This window comes from Cynocephalus volans, chromosome 16 (assembly GCF_027409185.1).
Source record: "Cynocephalus volans isolate mCynVol1 chromosome 16, mCynVol1.pri, whole genome shotgun sequence".
Lineage (NCBI taxonomy): Eukaryota > Metazoa > Chordata > Mammalia > Dermoptera > Cynocephalidae > Cynocephalus > Cynocephalus volans.
The window spans coordinates 34,464,437-34,478,255 of NC_084475.1; the positions used below are offsets into that span (position 1 = coordinate 34,464,437).

Genomic DNA, 13,819 nt, shown 5'->3' on the forward strand with positions numbered 1-13,819 from the left:
TTATTTATAAAGTTTGAGAAGATCTGATATTCAAAAAGAAAGATACTTCACAAAAACAGAAACAAAAAATTACACAAGAACTATCATGAGGGCTAAATGTAAATTATAATGAGAAACTAAAAATAACTAAAACAACCTGATATGTAAGATTCTGAACAGGCAGACTGAAAAAAAACTTAAAGTGATGTAGTTCATTTAATGTGTATACCCTCAAAATGCAGTCAAGACCACATATACTTTAAGTAAACATTTTGCTCAGAATACGTCTAGGTTAAGAACAGTGACAAGAGCAGTCATTAAACTAAAAAAAAAATTTGCCCTAAAAGTCCTATGATTTTATAAAAGAACTTAACCAGAAAGTTCAATGATATTTTAACAGTTCAGGATATTTGTTTGGAACTACCCTGACCCACATTTCATCACTATCCAGTCCCTTCTTCTTCAAAAGCCAAATCCCCCAAAAAAATCATTCCATGTTTTCTGACTCAGTATTAATTACACTTTTATGAAGGATTAAAGTAAAAAAGGCTTCAATGTAGGAAAATGAATATATTTTGATAACCTTAAAATTAAGGAATTATTAAAGAATAAATGTTCAAATTGCAGAATAAGTCAATTTCAAACGTACTTATAACAAATTAAAATTGTGAATAGATAAAATATACAAAGACAAAGAAAAGTAATGCTGACAAGTACCATTAGATGACTGGCTTGATATATAAGCTGGAGGGAAAAAAACTGAATTAAAAACAATTAAAATATCTTCTGTTTTAAATATATATGAGAGTACTTAAAACATTCATGGAACGTGGAATTAAAAGATAATACATATCTTTCCACGAACTTTTTGAAGACCTCCTCATGTGTTTCTCTGATAATGGAAACAAACAGCCTAAATCTGGACTAGGATTCCAAAAGCCTTGCCCAGGATGGCCCAAGCAAATACTCTAGTAGAGGAAGAAAAGACCTTGACATCTTCAATAGCCTGTAAGAAGCAGATTCACGTGAAATCTCTTAAGATGAGAATGGAGGTGGGGTGTGACAGAGGGATGACTGACAGACCATCACAAAATTCTGATCCTCCAAAAAGCTTAGAACTTAAGAGCAGACTGACTCAAAACACGGTTGTTCATTTTTTCCCCAAATGACTTGGATTCACACACAGATGACACAGTTTCACTAAAGTTTGTTTGTTGGGTGAATCACAGTGGCACCCAGAAAGAATATCTGGCAATCAAGATTTCCCAGAGTCTATCCATTAAGCATTTTTCTATCTTCACTTGCATCTCCACTCTAAGAATTCCTCAACCAACATGTATCTCATGTATTCCTGCCTCTACAAATCTAAGTCCTGTACTCCCTGGAAGTCCCACCTTAAGCTTTACTTTCAATGAAGCTTTTCTTAGTGCCAGGACACAGTGATCTTTCTAGACTGTTCTTTAACAGAAGGAGGAAGTGGGTAGTTTATTTTAAATGTAAGTCTACTGTGTCTCTCCCCTATTTCCTGCTGCACTTAGAACAAAATCCTAACTGCTTAATTTGACTTTCATGGTTCTACATAATTGACTGTGCCTCTTTAACAACCATTCCACTCTCTCCCTCTCTCACTACATTACAACCAATTCAGCTTTCTGCAACTTCCAAATTCATGAAATTCTTTTCCAAGTTAGACCATTCACAGTTGACCACTGCCTTCAAGGCTCTTTCTTATACTTTTCAGCTGGGTGGATCCTACACATACACCTGGTCTTAATGTCAATTTTTCAAAGAGATCTTCCCTGACACCACCACCAAAACTAAATTTGGGCATCCATCATTCTTATCTCCTTCACAGTATTGGGACCTATTATTGATTTGCTTCCTCACTCAGCTCCAAATTCACCTGTCTGCTTTGTGAAAGTGGATCTGAGCCCTTTAAATGCTTTTCCTTTGCCAAACAGAATTGAAGTAAATACAGAACACAGAGAGACACTGCAGGAAGAAAGGTTTTATGTCCTGGTTCTGGTGTGCTAACTCAGCAAAACCCTGCACAGTGCAGCTTTTCTCCAGTAAGTGGCACATGCAGTACTTGACAGCCAACAGCACCCAACAGCCAGTGCCTTCCCCTAGAACCTTCCTCAGGTTGTTTCACAGAGGTAATGTAGAGAGACACTGTCCCGTGAACATCTTTCCCTATCACCTCAGGGAACAGATTTCCAGAAAGTTCCAAAGAGCATATTTCCAGAAAGTTTGGCAAGCATGGCACCACAGTGTCTTCTCTGCCATTCAGTAAGTCAAAGATGTGCCTTCTCCAGCAAGGTCTGAATTTCAATCCTTGGGAAAGAGGGGGACCTCTTCCTAAGGAACACTATCTCAGTCCCATACTCCTTATAACTACCTTTCCTATCTTCAAAGTTAGTCTTCGGAATAGCAAGACAATCCCTCACTACACTTAATAACTCATTATATTTAACTTTACCTGTAACAAGGTACATGAAAAATGCTCAACATCACTAGTCATCGGAGAAATGCAAATCAAAACTACATTAAGGTATCACTTCACTCCAGCTAGACTGGCTATTATCAAAAAGACTGAGAATAACAAATGCTGGTGAGCATGTGGAGAAAAGGGAACTCTTCTACATTGTTGGTGGGACTGTAAATTAGTATAGCCATTATGGAAAACAGTATGAGGGTATCTCAAACAACTACAGAGAGAACTTCCATATGACCCAACAATCCCACTTCTGGGTATACACCCAAAGGAATGGAAATCATATTGTCGAAGGGATACCTGCACTCCCATATTCATCGCAGCTCTGTTTACAACTGTCAAGATATGGAACCAACCTAAATGTTCATGAGCAGAAGACTGGATAAGGAAAATGTGCTATGTATACACAATGGAATACGACTCAGCCATAGAAAAGAATGAAATTCTGCCATTTGCAGCAACATGGATGAGCTCAGAGAAAATTATGTTAAGTGAAATAAGCCAGGCACAGAAAGAGAAATACCGCACATCCTCACTCATAAGTGGGAGCTGAGTGAGAGAGAGAGAGAGAGAGAGAGAGAGAGAGAAAGAAAGAAAGAAAGAAGGAGAGAGACAGAGACAGAAAGAAAGAGAGAGAAAGAAAGAAAGAAAGAAAGAAAGAAAGAAAGAAAGAAAGAAAGAAAGAAAGAAAGAAAGAAAGAAAGAAAAAAAAAAAGAAAAAGAAAGAAAGAAAGAGAAAGAAAGAAAGGCAATAATAAAATATTGAACTTTCAGAAGGAGAGAACAGACCAATAGTTACTAGAGGTGGGAAAGGAAGAGGGGGTGAGAGGATAGGGAGTAAATGGGTAAAGGACACAACTAGTAATTATGATTTGTAATGATGAATATACTAATAATGTTGATTTGATCATCACATATTGTACACAAATACTGATAGTCAACTCCATACCCCATAAATATGTATAAATAAAAATAGAAAAAATTAAAAATAAAAATAAAAAATAGATGAATATAGAACAACCAAAAAAATAAATATAAATAAATAAACAAATTTTACCTGTTCAAATTACTTTGTGGTTTCTCTGTCCTGATTGGACCCACATTTGTCACAATTTTTAAGTAGATTACTCTTAAGTTTTATGTCTGTCCCATCCTATTGCCTAGGGATTATAAGATCCATCAGTAGGCAAAAAATACATCCATTTTATCATTGCTGTGCTCCCCACAACCTAGCAAATCATCTGACATACAGATTAGGCTCCTGATAAATATGTGAATGAGTAAATACAAAGGAAGGGTTTTAACAAATGACCACATCTGTCTTCCTGGCAGAGACAAAGGATAACAACACGTGACTCTGTAAGCTGACCCGCCATTTGACAAAAAGAAAAAGATCTTGAATTCCTAGACAGGATGAAGAAAATGACATAAGAAAGAAACCAGGATATAAAGGAAAAGGATAATTAATACAGACTAATGTAAAAAAAGTTTTTAAAAAAAGGAGGAAATGAAGCAAAGAAGGAAAGAACCTAAACAGAGCTATATAACAGATGAGTCTCTTCACAAATAGGTAAATTTTAACTTTCTAGAAAAATATCCAAAATATATTAAATTTAAAATATTATGTTCACAAATATAGAAAATTTCCATTTTTTTCATATAATTAGCATTTTTAATCTACATAACAATAAATTATGCCAATACAATAGAGAAGAGAACAGAATTGGAAGAACTGACTTCAAATTGTAAAAGTTATGTCTGGAAGGTAAAATACTGAAGACTTTCACTTCCTAAAATATATTTCTGTAACATTTGGACTTTATATATTATTAAATATTTACTGTTTTGGCAATTTTTAAAGTAATAAAATAATAGTTTAGGAAAACAAATCTTAGAAAAAAAATCTATAAATCTGAATGATTATGTTGGGATTCTCATACAATCAACTTATATTTAACTATGAGTAATTGTCTCTATAAATCAAGAGAAACTGACTAGAGAAGAGGTCCAACATTATGCTTCTGGCTTCTGAGTATATAAAACACCAATACACAGAATTTGAACCGTAAGTGCAATGTGAGGTTTCAACAAAGAGTGAAGGGGTAAATGTAGACCTTACAGTTTCTAGAGTTAAGACATGCATCTGCGATCTAATTTAAAACCTATTCAGATGTAAAAAAATAATTGGGAAAAATGAGTAAAACCCAGAGAAGACAGACACATACATTTTGAAGAATATAATGGATACCTCCCTGTGAAAAAAAAAAAAGAAAATAAATAAAGAAAATAAATAATGTATCAAGATGCATATTACATACAGCCTAACAAGACATTTCCTGAAGGTTTTTAGCAAAACATGAGGTGATTTCTTGATTTACTTGGCTAAAATATTTCTCTCTTAGAAGAGAAAAGAAACAAAAAAGAACAGTAATTAGTATATCTCATTTGTACCAACAAGGATAAAGTAAATACAATGAAAATGGTAGGAGAAAAATGACAAATTTCATGTCATTTTTTGAATTTGTAACAACCAAAATGGAACATGGCTGAAGAAGGATGGTCTCTTCAACACGCTGAGGATAAAATAGCTGTCAACCTTTAATTCTATATCCAGTAAAAATATCTTTCAAAACTGAGGAGGAAAAAATTTCAGACCAAAACAAAAGGTTTGCCACCAGCAGACTCTCACAAGAAAGAATTTACCAATGAACTTACAACAGAAAGAAAATAATCTCAGACAATAGGTGTAAGATGCAAGTAGAAATGAAGAGCAAAGAAAATAGTAAATACATAGAATATTCTAAACTAACACTGATATACCAAAAAAAAAAAAAAAAAAAAATCCACTGAAGTTTTGTTTTTTTAAAAAAAAGTAAAACAAAAAACAATAGCATGAAAGTCAGGAGGATGGTAAATGGAGTTCACATGTATTCAAGTCCCTGTAATGACTGCAGAATATAAAAATTTTTTATTAAATTTATATTTTGGCAAACATGTGGTAATTTCTAGAATAAAAAGACAGAATGTTTAATTTCCAAATGGTAGTGTGGGGAAGGGAGAAGAAAGGAATGCTATAATTTATCCAAAAGTAAACTAAGAAAGCCAATTAAAAAAAGCACAAAATAAGATGTTAGATACAAGCCTAAATAAACTAATTAAATGCAAATAGTAGATACAAATAAAAAATAAAGACTAACTCTAGATTGAAAAAAATCCTACTATAGGTTGTGGACATGACACATCTGAAAATATACAGAAAAAAAGGAAATAAAAAAATGAAAAAGCATATACCAGGCAAATTGTAAACAAAAAAACCCATATATATCCATACTGATGTCAGAGCAAAAGAAATTTAAATAAGAGTGTAAAGGAAAAAAAATTAAAGCATTACTAAAAATATAAGCAGTCAACTTCATACAGATAAAAGACTTGGTTCACAGCAGAAAAAAAGTTTATTTATGCATGTACCTAATAGTCTCTAGACTGTCATTTTTTTTCTTAATTGGCAGATTTAGAAGAAACAGAAAAATCTATATCCATAATGAGGCATTTTACATGTATTTCTCTAATGTGAGAACAAGGTGACAAAAGAAAAAAATCCAGTAAAGATACAAAAGATATAAAGTACAGTTAGCCCTTGAACAGTGTGAGGGTTAGAGGTGCCATTCCCCTGTGCAGTTGAAAATCTGCATATAACTTTTGACGCCCCACAAACTTAACTACTAATGGCCTACTGTTGACTGAGTTACCAATAACATAAACAGTAGATTATCACATATTTTGTACATTATAGGTATTATATACTATATTCTTATGATAAAGTAAGCTAGAAAAAAGAAAATATTACTAAGAAAATCATAAGAGAAAATACATTTACAGTATTTATTGATACCATAAGTTTATGTCACCTCTTTTTAGATGAATCATCTATCAGTACCTACATCAGTACTATCTTATGCAATACAAAACACTGTGGATATTATACATATTACTAATACTAGACATCAAAAATGAAAAGATTACATGAAAAGGAAATTCATGAGGTCTGAAGCTGGCATAGCTGCAGTGACAGCTTTACGAATTTTTTTTTTTTTACAATGGCCCTTACAGTGGATTGATTTACCTTAAAATGGCAGGTGTAGTGGAATGAATTATGCACCCCCCAAAACTCACTGAAGCTTGAATTGTGTCCCCCAAGTTTTATGTATTAGAAACTTGGTCCCCACTGTGACCATTATGAGGGTGGAAAATCCTATTACGGTAATTGAAAAATGGAGCCTTGAAGAGGTGATTAGATTGTAGGGCCATGCCATAGTGAATGGATTAAATATGGTGGTCGAGGGCATTGTTCCGAGGGCTTTAAAAGAAAGGAGAGAAGAGACTCTCTTGCTCTCTCTGCTCTACCGTTTTGGCAATCTGATACTCTGCCATCACTGTCACCACCAGCAAGGCTCTCACCAGATGTCTTCCCTGGACTTTGGACTTCCCAGCCTCGGAAACTGTAAGCAACAAATTTTGTTCTCTTTATAAATCACCCAGTTCCAGGTGTTTTGTTATAAGCAACAGAAACGGACTAATACAACATGTAACCACAGCTGCAAACCTCAATCTACAGTACATATCAAGCAATTCAACTTTTTCTGGTAGTGCCATGACTTTGCTCTGCTTTCTGGGAGCATTTCCAGCATCACTAGTGGCACTTCATATGGGTCCCAACACTGCACTAAACACAATGAAAAATAACATGAGAACCGAGAGAGATCACTGGTTACTGCTATACACAATTTACTAGAGAGAGGAACTGCTTAGGAGGAGATGATTAGATCACATGGTGTTTTAAGGGTATACTTGCAACACTTGAGCGGGTCACCACAACAGCAATAGGAAGTGGCTACGAAATTATTACAGTAGTACAGTATTTAGTACAGTTAACTTTATGCAATTGATTTAATAATGCATCTTTATGTTTTTTTACATTTCTCTGGACTATGAATAGCACCAGTCTGTTTCTGTGCATAAGTTTTGGTAAATTAACTTTTTATAATAGACTTGTGTATATTTTATGGTAACAAATGATAAAATAGTACTGATAAGCTAGTACTGAAGCTAACTGCTAACCACCCTGGATAATTAAATAAGCTAAATGATAAATGGTGGACTGAAACAGACTGCTGACTATCCCAGGTAATTGGCTGACCTGAAAAACTGCCTCAAGTTCCTTTCAAAACAACAAGATACCTTTAAAGTTTCTTGTAATGGGCAGATGACTGTTAACCACTACGGGTTAAGTCGTCTTACCGAAACTTCAGAGCCCATGAAGGGAGACGGACATGCACAAAAGAGACCCTAGTGACATCCAGATGGTACTCAGAACCTAAGCTGTGCATTCCCACAGAGCAAAAATTCACAGCTTTATCAGAACCAGAACGGTGGACAGTTAAAAAGTCAGGGGTCCATCACCAATTTTTGCAAAGCAGAAAAAGGAGCAGGACTGGAATATGCTTATTTCCCACCAATCAACTCTTTCAATTTGCATTTTTGTAATTATATCTATACCTCTCTATACTTTGAGTTTCCCATAAAACAAGTCACACTTCTCGGTCAGCGGGACAGATCTGAGCCTGTCTTCTTGCTGGCCAGACCCGCAATAAGGGGGTCTTTTTCTTTTCACAAAACACAGTGTCACAGTCTTTGGCTTTCTGTGTGCATCAGGTAGCAAGCCCATTGCTCAGTAATAGTGTCTACACATATTTTATGCATTTGTGACATACCTAACTTTTTCTTAATTTCTTCTTCCTTTTTTAATGTTTTCAATATTTCTAAGCTATACAGTTCATCTGTGAATTTTTTCAAGTTATCACAAATTTCCAAAAAATTTTCCAATATATTTACTGAAAAAAATCCATGTATAAGTGCACCTGAGCAGTTCAGACCTATACATGATTAACAAATGTGGCCTACCAGATATGTATAAATGTGAAAAAGACAGGCTTTTTAGTACGTGTGGAACATTTTTTTAAAAAACCATATATTAAGCCAGAAAGCAAGCTCCAAAATTATAAAGCATTAAAATCATAGTCATCTTTATAATCACCTGTTAAAATTGAATCTATAATTTTAAACCTTCCCACAAAGAAATCTCCAAGCCCAAATAGTTTTACTGTTAAGTTCTGCCAAATATTTAAACAAATAAAAACCAATCTTACACAAATTCTCATACAGAATAAAAAATGATAAAACTTTTATTTTCTGAGACCAATATATCAAAATCTAAAACTAATTATAAGAAAGAAAAATGACAGGCCAGTTCCTGTCACACACAAAGGTTCAAAAATCCTAAACAAAATTTTGCAATTAACTTCAATGTGGTTACCTGGTATAAACTTTCTGAGTGTAAAAACTGATTATTGTTGTTTCTGCCTTTAAATATAGAAGTACCAAATTAGTTTCCATTAAATTGTATCCAATCCAGAAATATAATAAAGTACCAAAAGTTTAAAGTAATCTTTACTACCATCACTCTAACATTTATAAATGTTTAATATAGGGTACAATATTTTTTTTTTTTTTTTTTTTTTTTTTGCTGGCCAGTGCAGGGATCAAACCCCAGACCATGGTGTTATTAGCACTAAGAGGTATAGTATTTAATTTGCCAACATTAATACTGGCATTTACCTGTTGCTGTCTTATCACGAAATTCTTCAAGTTTTGTCAAAGTTGCTGAAGTGAGCTGGGCTAGATGCACCTCTTTTGGAGGTCTGAAGAATTCCACTATACTATTCACTGTTCTCTGTTAAAATAAGCATCATTAACATGAGGCACAAACTCAAAGCAAATTGAATTATATTAAAACTTGGTGATTTAAAAAATGCTTACTGCATCATATATCATTTCTAAAGGTTCAGCTTCTATGATACACCTTTGAGCAACAGTTTCATCTAATGGATTTATCTCAAATATAATTTGGAAGAGTGACATAGCATTATCCAATGAAGAGAGGAGGCGAGGTTTTTTTGAATTATCTGGTAAGCCCGTAACATGAAATGAATCTATTTTGGTTTCAAATCTGCATTTAAAAAAAAAGGACAAAAATTAGGAATCAGTACAGTTTTAGAGAATTTTTCAAGTTGAAAATGTAAAATAAAAATTAATGAAAACAACTTCACTTAGCATTTCCTGTGACTAGTCCATTCACATCAAAGAAAATATACAATGATTCCTCTGAACTGACATAAATTGACAAAGAATCCTATTCACATGTTGATTTCTATGTTAATAAGCTATAATAAGCTAATGTTTGGTGTACTTACTGATAAAATCTAAAATTGAAGTAACAATAAATTCCTATAGTGTAAAACTACAAAGTCTCTCATACCTAACACAATTCTATAAACACTTCTTCTCTGAAGCATAAAAATAAGCAATTAAAAACCAAGCACTTGGCAGGATTTCCAGAACGGCTATGAGAGAAGGTCAGCAACCCTTCTCCTCACCAAACCAACCAATGAAACAACTAGTAAAAATTATAAAGCTTCTGAAAATTGACCTAAGGACATACACTCAACAGAAAAACATTTACTCAAGAAAATCTACTAAAACTTGGTAACATCAAGGGACAGTCTGTGGCATCTGAGCTACAGTTATCTCCCACCTTCAGCCCCCACACTCTGTTAAAGAAAGTCTATGCTTAGGTGCATGCAGCTAAGATGATGGGGGCTCCTCTTTCCTCAGCTCCAAGTCTAGGGCTACAGTTTCAACATCAAGAAGGACAGGCAGGCAAGGCAGCATTTCTCCCTTCCACCCACCTATATGTTTCAAAAGCTCTATTCCAGGGAAGAACTGCCGAGAGGTCTGGGGTTCCCTTTCCCCACCCACCTCCCATTTATAGAGTAAGGGTCTGACCCAGGAGCCACATTCCAAGAATACTGGGGCCCCAATTGTCCCTCCAACCTTCTGTTCTTAAAGCATAAGTTCCATTCTGGCGAGCATCCCCTAGTGAAGTTCACATAGCAAACTGGTAACTCCGCCCAAAGAGACTGACACAACACACACATAGTCATGCGCTGCATACTGATGTTTTGGTCAATAACAGACTGCAGGCATGACATTGGTCCCATAAGGTTATAACAGAGCTGAAAAATATCACTATTGTTGTAGCCATCTTAACATCGTAGCGCAATTACCCAATTTTTAAAATAAATTTATTGTGGCCTAACCATGCGGTGTTTATAGTCTATAGTACTATACATAATGTCCTAGGCCTTCACATTCACTCAGCAATCACTCACTGACTCACCCAGAGCAACTTTTAGTCATGCAAGCTCCATTCATGGTAAGTGCCCTATACACGTATAGCTTTTTTTAACTTTTAAACCATATTTTTACTGTATCTTTTCTATGTTTAGATATACAAATATTCACCACTGCATTACAATTGCCTACAGTATTCAATACAGTAAAACATGCTGTACAGGTTTGCAGACTAGGAGCGACAGGCTGTCCTATATAGCCTGGGTTTGTGTAAGTACACTTGATGTTCAACAATGACAGTATCAACTAACAGTGCATTTCTCAGAATGTATCCCCGTCACTAAACGACACATAACTATAGAACAAAGACAGGTTCATGCTTAAAGATACTGTTGAAAACAACGGCAATTTCCGTGAAACTAGCAGCAACAAATAAAACAGCAGACCAACTAGTTTAATAGACAGAGCCAAGAAAAGAGATGCCAAGTAGGTCCCTCCCGGGATCACACTCATTCTACGGCTGGGAAAGAGCTGCATGCATATGCTAGGTTGCACCACGAAAGAGAAATTAGAGGACTATGATAACACTTGAAAGTAGTCCCCAAGTCATATATACACTCATTAATAAAGAACAAAATCCATACTGGCTCAGGGTGCTTAAGGACAACCTTTTACCAATCACCAAACAATAAATTATTCTTAGCAACAGTTTATTCCTATTCTTAGGAAACAAGTTTTAAAATAAATTCATACTCATCCTTGGTAGTTGAAGAAACTGTGAGCATGCCCAGACCTGTGCCCTCTCGGGAGCAACCAGAGAGAAACCTCATGAGTTCCTAGTCCCTGGCTAAACATGAAGCAAAACCATAAACTTACAATGTCAATATACAAGAAAATAAATTAATACTTACTTTATTGCTTGTGCCCCTGGTCTTTGTACAATCAAACTGCTAAATTCTTCTATTACAACATCTAACAGCTCAGGTGTTTGTTGTTTTTCTCTTAGAACAACAGATATACTTTTCAAGTGAACAAAAAACTTCATGGCTTCAAACTAGAGTATATTTGGAATAAAATGGAAAAATATATATATGCATAAACAAAACAAATAATCTTATTAATATAGTTCATTCACTTCAAAAACCACAAAATATTTTGAAAACAACCCTTTACCCATTAAAAAAATCACCTCATTAACACCAAAAAACAAAGGACAATTTTTATCACTACCTTAGAGATTAAAACCAATGTAATTACAACCCAGAAAAAGATCACAGAACACATAACATATACTTCTGAAAGAATTAAAAATAGGCATATGTAACATTAAACTCCAAAGTGAAAGCAAAAAAAAAAAAAATCTTACTGTTTTTGGCAAGGTTGGATCAACTGCTGTTTCACTATAGCCAATTGCTTCATAGAGTAAAGCTTTTTCTTCAGGAGTCAACATTTCTTCAAGAACTACAAATCATAAAGAAGTGCTTTGTGCTCTTAAATGATAACAATATAAAACTAACACATAATTTAGCTGCCTTTAATAAACAAAATGCAAAATTTACTTTCTTTTTCCAATACTTTTAAGAATTTATAACCAATAAATGTTAGGATGGAACTGGGAATTTTTCAAGTTAGTCTTCAAAAATATAAATTGATAAATATATAAATGTAGCAATATAAATTTCTAAATGTTTGTATTAAGCAAGAACTCCAAAATGGCTAACTGTATTGGGTACTACTAGCACTGTGTTAAGCAACACCCTTAGCATACAAAGCAGGTAGTATTAGTATAATAATTATCCCCCAATTTAACGGATGATAAAACGGAGGTTTAGAGAGCATAAACAATTTGCCAGTCCCACACTGCTAATAAGTGATAGATCCAAGATGTTCACCTAAGTACTGAAGCTTCCAAAGCTATGATCTTAAGCATTTCAATAAGAAACAAAAGTCTTTCCAAGAAACAATGGTTTACACCACTGTGGAATTTTTATTATCTATTACTGTGCTGTATGCATTCACTAAATCCTCTGGCCATAAAGCTCTTTTGTAAGCATTAGTAAGACTAAAAAGTTTATCTTTGTTTGACTTATGTACATTTAAAAATGTTTTAACAGTAATTTTATTGATAATAAATTTAAACAATATATCACTTTATATACACAAACAAGGTCTAATTTAATTAGAGAGAAAATTTTCTGCAAAACTTCATTTTCATATCTGATGATTAACAGAACTACTGTAATATGAAATAAACATACTTCCAGGTTTAACATCTGGTTGTTCTTTAGTTTTTCGTTCTGACCAAGTCCACAGCCAGCTAAACCACCCTTTATTATCCTCTGGATCTTTGACCCCTTCTTTGTAAATCCTGTATCCAGCTTTCTTTGCCTAAAATGAATAAATTTTCAAATAAGTGATAAATTATCCTTTATTTAGCATTCAAAAGAAATAGAAGCATATTTCCAAAACTTACTTACCAAGTGAATAAATGTAAATGATATAAACATTGACAAGAGAATATAGTGACTGCAACATTAGGCAAACATAAGAATTTAGGATTATCACATAGTTCTCCCCACTATCTTATAAGAGATGGTGCTCTTGGAAAAAAAAAAAAAAAAATTGGTTTTCACCTTCACCTGAAATCTGAATATTTGACAAGGCCAATTATTTAGCAAAAAATTTTTCCATAGAAATCTCTGTCTGATTTAAATGGATGTGGCAAAACATTAAATCAATTTTTTTCCACAAAAAAGGAAATTTGAACCCTTTTTAGGAAACAGTATGTTACAGGACAATACTAATAACATCATGTCTGTCATATCTACATAGAAATTAAATTTATTTTCACTAACTGAAAGATAATCTGGAATTACCTCAACTTCTGCCTGTTGTCTAGCTATAGTTATATTAAAAACATCCAGGGTTTTTTCCAGCTCCTGAAATTACAAACGAAAATGTGTTAACTTTACATAAATAACTTTAGCATATAATCTATCTATCCATTTAGTCGCTATACTAAAGAAAAGACATGATAGGAAGCAGAATCAGAACATCAATACAATGTTTGCATATATATCAGCTTGGAAATTAATA

The 13,819-nt window shown here is 33.9% G+C and overlaps 1 protein-coding gene across 5 annotated transcripts in view; it reads right to left on the reverse strand.

Moving 5' to 3' along the window:
• Positions 1-13,819, reverse strand: part of VPS13A (vacuolar protein sorting 13 homolog A) — a 270,889-nt gene that overhangs the window by 202,531 nt on the left and 54,539 nt on the right. For all 5 annotated transcript variants that reach the window (XM_063081395.1, XM_063081392.1, XM_063081391.1 and 2 more), the window contains exons 14-19: positions 13,600-13,662; positions 12,982-13,111; positions 12,090-12,184; positions 11,635-11,777; positions 9,350-9,539; positions 9,149-9,263 (exon numbers count right to left, since the gene is read on the reverse strand). In XM_063081395.1, the coding sequence (XP_062937465.1) occupies positions 9,149-9,263; positions 9,350-9,539; positions 11,635-11,777; positions 12,090-12,184; positions 12,982-13,111; positions 13,600-13,662 (736 nt within the window). The remainder of the gene's footprint in view (positions 1-9,148; positions 9,264-9,349; positions 9,540-11,634; positions 11,778-12,089; positions 12,185-12,981; positions 13,112-13,599; positions 13,663-13,819) is intronic.